This window comes from Hippopotamus amphibius, chromosome 9 (genome assembly GCF_030028045.1).
Source record: "Hippopotamus amphibius kiboko isolate mHipAmp2 chromosome 9, mHipAmp2.hap2, whole genome shotgun sequence".
Lineage (NCBI taxonomy): Eukaryota > Metazoa > Chordata > Mammalia > Artiodactyla > Hippopotamidae > Hippopotamus > Hippopotamus amphibius.
Window position 1 is genome coordinate 38330466 of NC_080194.1, and position 6000 is coordinate 38336465.

At 41.8% G+C, this 6000-nt stretch overlaps 1 protein-coding gene across 1 annotated transcript; it reads right to left on the reverse strand.

Annotated features, from left to right (window-relative positions):
• Positions 1-3808: 3808 nt before the first annotated feature.
• LOC130861731 (olfactory receptor 56A1-like) lies at positions 3809-4753 on the reverse strand. Its single transcript, XM_057750875.1, has one exon. The coding sequence runs from the start codon at positions 4751-4753 to the stop codon at positions 3809-3811; it is 945 nt and encodes a 314-aa protein (XP_057606858.1).
• Between the last annotated feature and the right edge of the window lie 1247 nt (positions 4754-6000).

The window sequence follows — 6000 nt, forward strand, 5'->3', positions numbered from 1 at the left end:
AGTACAGTTAGACCACAGTCAGCCTATAGTAGCAAAGTGATTCTTCACAGATTTTTCTCAGTTAAACTGGGAAAACATCTGTGTCCCATATTTTATTTATTTTTATTTTTTCTTGCAGTTTTATTAAGGTGTAATTGACATACAGCACTTACAAGTTTAAGGTATACATATATTGTGAAATGATTACCACAAAATCTTAGTTAATATCCAATGTCTCATAAAGATACCAAAATGAAGAAAAGGAAAAATGTTTTTTTCCTTGTGATGACAACTCTTGGGTTTAATTTCATAGCAACTTTCAAATATATCACACAGCAGCATTAACTATAGTCAACATGCTGTACATTACACCTTCGATATTATTTATAACTGGAAGTTTGTACATTTATACCCCACCAATTTAAAATGCCTTTAGTTTATGTTACTTTATTCTAATCCACTCGAGACAGTGTTCAAAGATTTCTACTAAGTACATTTTTTTTATGCTGCAGGAACTTCACAGCAGAGTTATATCTGCCCTTCAAGATCGGGCTGAGTTATCCTGTTGCTCCATCCTCTTTATCTACATGTAGATTCACCCTAAAGCCTGTCTTAGGACCAGTTTGTCCCATTCCTTGAACCACCTGCACTGGGCTTGACAATTTTGTCAGAACCTGTGGTGCTGTTAACCTCTCTCCTTGGAACCAGAGCAGAGAGCCACCCTTACCCACATGGCATATTTGTTAGTGCCCTGCTTCTATGAAACTAGAGATGCACTATAGACACTGTCCACTCTTAGTCACTTCAGTCTCATAAGCTAGGGGATGTTTACTGAGCCCCTGTATGTGCCAAAATTGTGCTAGTTACTATGAGGAATGACAACTGGTGTGTTGGTCCCTACATCTTTACAAATCCATAAAAAAAGCTAGTAGTATCTATCCCTGTGTGCACCCAATTTGAGTCAAGCTTCTCATAGTTATGTTGGCCATTTGCACTGATCTAGAGAAGCCTAGTTCAAGAATTAAGATCTGAATTTTGACCAACTAACAGAGAGCTCTTTGTGTCTCTCCTGGGTTTGCACCTGGGTGAAAGCATAGTAGATGTAGGGAAAGCATCCCTAGAGATAACAAAGTGGACCAGACGTTTGAAAATATCCCCTGATAACATGTACCATATGCCTATGAATTATATCCTTTCTGTAAGTTTTTTTTTTAATTCATTTTTATAACCATCCACAGAAGACTCTTTTTTTAAAAAATTTATTTATTGGCTGTGTTGGGTCTTTGTTGCTGTGCACAGGCTTTCTCTAGTGTGGAGAGCAGGGGCTTCTCTTGTTGCAGAGCTCGGGGTCCAGGCACTCAGGCTTCAGTAGGTGCGGTGCGTGGGCTCAGTAGTTGTAATTCGTGGGCTCTTAACCACTGCACCACCTGGGAAGTCCCACAGAAGGCTCTTAATAAAATTAAATGTTATCATGCAGAAACACTGGTATGCTGCAAGTGTTCAAAATATTTGAGCTTTTAATTTCATTATTATCACTATAATTATCAATATATAAGGACATTGAGATTATTAATATCATATTAGGTATTGAAGTTGGCCTGTCTGTCCTCTGAGGAACAGTGGGAGATGGTGGTAGATAAAACTCTTCGGGTAACCGTGAGATGGAGAGAAGTCCTATTGAAGAATTCCTTTTTTAAAAATGACAAATACTGAATCACACCTGTGGCTCTGGCTTGAGAAAATGAGAGTCATGTCTGAGGGTATTTAAGAGCCCCTTCTTGCAGGGAAATGGGTGTCATTTCTTCTTGCCCACTGTCACTGAGTGTGGCTTCGGAAGAATCTGCCTCTGGAACCCACATCAGCATTGAGCTGCAGTTACTTTAATCCCCACAGGGTGGGGCAGTTGATCTCCATTCCTGTTGCCAGCTTAATGCCAAATTCTTTCATAGCTATGAAAGCTGCCCCTAAAGCACTATGTCACATAACTTCACCTGTCTGCACTGGAGGACTTGATTCTGTCTCCAGCTCACTGGAAGGCATACGGTACTGCAGGGTGCGGCTATAGCTGTCTTCCATGTGGTTCTTAGTTTTCAGACTCAAGCAATTGGAGCTGTGCCAATAATTAACTCTTGTCTCTCAACCCTAGATCCTCCCATCCAAACATCTTGTGATGCTGGAGCTTAGACTCTAGGATTCTTGGTCAGCCGGCTCCCTCTTAGTTTCCACCTACAGAGAGCAACAGAGAAAGACTGGATGCTTGAAGCAGGAGAGAGGATCCTCGGTCCTTCCTGTCTTCCTCTCGTCAGTATCCCTTAGCAATGACTTCCTCCCAGCAGTGGAATTCGTTTTAGCCTCCAGGATTAGTTGGTTGGTTGGTTGGTTGTCTGGCTTTTGGATTTTGTTTGGGTTTGGGTTTGGTTTGCGTTTTAGGACTCCCAGGATCAAATCAGCTTCACTGAACTCCCTTAGAGATACAAGGAGCAATAGAATAGAGACCTGCCTCAGAGGTCTCAGCCTCACCTCCTCGGAGCCCCTGCGGCAGTCAGAGGCAGCACCCCTCCTCAGAGTTGTGTGACCCAGTTCAACGAGCCCACCGCCAACCCACTGTCTCCTAATGACCCAACATTTCCCAAGTTAAGGTTCTCTCTCTCTTTTTTTTTTTTTTTTTTTTAATAATGACCAGTGTGTGTTTGTGGGGTTTTTGTTTTGTTCTGTTTTGTTTTGTTTTGTTTTGTTGGCAATGCCACACAGCATGTGGGATCTTAGTTCCCTCACCAGGGATCAAACCCATGCCCCCTGCAGTGGAAGTATGGAGTCCTAACCACTGCATCACCAGGGAATTCCAAGCATGAGGTTCTACCTGCAGGTACCATCTCTGTGTTACCTCAGCATCACCTCTCCCCCTTTTTTTGTTTGTTTTTCAAGTCTCCAGTACTTATTTAATCAAGTGCTTACACTAAATTCTCTAAAAATAACCAGTGAGATTTATTTTCTCCTGATTGGACCCACTGTTATCCAGAAACCTGACACTATGCGGTGTCTTCCCACCTTCAACTAGAGCACTCGGAAAGAGTCAACAAATAAAACTTAGTTTTCAATTCACTGCATCCGTAGTTTAAACACGTGGGGAAGTGGCCAACCCACAGTCTTGACTTCCCAATTTTTACCCTCTTGGTATCCCCTACTCCTCACTCATCTCTCAACCTGTATCCTCTTTCTCTAGACTCCCTGAAGGTAGAGAGGCTGTGTAGGACATAGTAGGAGGCTGGCATTGCTTTATATTATTGTGAGTGCTCTTTGCCTATGGCCCTGCAGATGCTTTATCAGACAGGACTTTGGCTTCTCTGAGAACCTCCTGGTTCTCAAAGTAGCACTTACAAGCAAAAATACCTATGGACATCCAGAAGGACAAAACACAGGCAAAGGAAAGCAGGGTGGAGGCCTGGTCTCTAGCTTCAATTGCAAAAGAAGAGGCATTTCTGTAGAAAGACAGCAGGCTCTAGAGCCTAGATTTTAATCTCTGCTATATCATATATGTGCCAGATACATGATCTCCAGCAGTTTGCTCTCTTAAAATCATCTTTTTTCTTCTATGTAAAATAGAAGTACTAGTACCTACAGGAATGTAGTAAAGATTAAATTACTTCACTATAATTGCCCGGCTCAAAGCAATTACTCAAGAAAAATGAATTTCTTCCTCTTGCCTACCCCCTCCTGGATCAGGCAAGAATAAAGGAAACCTGGGTCAGGCTTTTCTCTAGCTCATGTCTGGGCAAAATCATTGACAAGGAAGGGAGAAGGAATTAGAAATCTATTATATTTTACATATTCACATCCCTCTCCGCAGCAATTTCTGAATTCCTTGCTTTATCTCTTTGGTCCGAACCCCATATACAATAGGGTTCGAGGCAGGAGGTATGAGGTGATGAAGGACATTGAGCAGGATCAGGATGTCCATGGGGACCTTCTTTCTGGCCACGTTTGTCAGCACCACAACCAGCAGGATGGTGCTGAAGAAGAGGATGAGGATGAAGTGGGAGCCACATGTGCTCAGAGCCTTGACTGCAGCCCTCTCGGCCTTGAACTTGAGCACAGCTCTTAGGATGAAGATGTAGGAGATGAAGATGAGGACAAAATCTGAGCCTAGTAAGGTCCAACCAGCCACAAATTGGTAGATTCTGTTCAGGGTGAAGTTGTCACAGGAGAGCCTGGACACAGACAGGTTGGCACAGATGCAGTTCTCAATGACATTTTTCCCACAGTAGCAGAGCCAAACAGAGAGAATAGGAATGGGTGCAGGAAGAAAGGCATTTCGTATGACAATGAAAACACTAGTCTTGGCCACAAATTGGTTAGTGATGATGGATGGGTATCGTAGTGGGTGGCAAATGGCCACATAGCGGTCATAGGCCATGATCATGAATGTGCAGGACTCCATGGGGAGGAAACAATCCATGATGTACATCTGGAGGAAACAGGCAAAGAAGCTGATGGCCCTGAGGTCAAACCAGAAGATGGCCAGGACCTTGGGGATGACGGTGAGGCAGAGCACCATGTCCAGCAGGGAGAGGATGCTGAGCAGGTAGTACATGGGCTCATGCAGAGAGGCCTCCAGCCGGATGGTGATCAGGAGGGTGGCATTGGCCCCCATGGCCAGAAGGAAGAGGAGGCTGAGGGGCAGGTAGAGCCAGTGCTGCCAGCTCTGGTAGTTAGGGAAGCAGATGAGGAGGAATTCAGAGACTGGAGCAGAGGAGTAGTTGCTGGGTGACGCCATCCAATGAATCTTGAGCTGAGATGTCTTCTCTTGACTATTTGCTTGAACAGATACAAGAGGTAATTTTGTTTTAATTGACTTCAAAGGTACACCTTTCACTCTCTAGGACACTAATGATATATAGGAGACTCCTCTCAAATAAGGAAAATTCCAGTCAATATCCTAAAGGTACAGTCGTGAGATGAAAAATAATGTTACAGTCTATGAGAAAAATGAATCAGTGAAAAATTAAGATTAGAAAAGAGAATAACAATAGGTAGTAACCTCACAACATTAAAAATGTGCAACAAATTAGGTCAGTGTGATACTAGTGTAAGAAAAGCAAAATGTTAATAATATAAAGTAGATAGGCCAAAAACGCAGCTAGTAAATGTCATTTTATGTATATTTTACCACAGTAAAAAAATAGTAATAGCAGTTCCCTTATTACATTTTGATTTTCAGAAAAAAAAAAAACAATTTGAAGGGGCCATCTGGATTCCCACAAAGGAAAAGTTTTAAGTAGCCATAAGAATTTGTTATACCAGTTTAATAAGTATCGCCTGCTTCCAGTTAATCAATGATTACATATTTCAATAAAGAGCACTTTGATTGCTGAAAAAACCCTCCTTTTTATAATAATATATATATGATAAAGAAGAGGTCAAATCTATGACGGTTAAGAAGTTTCTTTAACAGGTGTTTCAGAGGTAATAGCCGACATTGCGGGGGGTGGGGGTGGGTGGTTGTGAAGAAAGCTTCAATTAGATTCTTACCTGCTAATGTACCCAGTGTAATTTGAGATGGGTAATTTTGTTGTATCATTTCCTCCAAATCATGGTGTATTAGAAGAAAATAGTGCAAATTCATTGAATCAACACTTTGCTAAAACCCCAATGCTATTTGAATAGAACCATTCATTTTCTAAGACCTGCGCCTGACCATTCCAGTGCTCTTGGTATAAGCCTAAAACAATAGAAAGGCTGCTTTTACTATAAATTTATAGCTTCCCACTTTCAATAGTCCTTCAGTATTGCCTGTCCATCCTGCAAAGCTTTCCTAATGAACTTTCCCCTCTTGCCAGGACTCTTTTCAAAAATTCTTCATTCTTCTCAAACCTTGAACCCTACTTCTCTTAGAAGGTGACATAACTACCTCACAGAGAAAAGATGTGTCCAGTGAGATTTTCTTCAGCTTCCCAAAATGAAACTTACAAATCTACCTTCACATTCTCTCATCCTTTCCTTGTTTCCTCCCATTAAAATAGT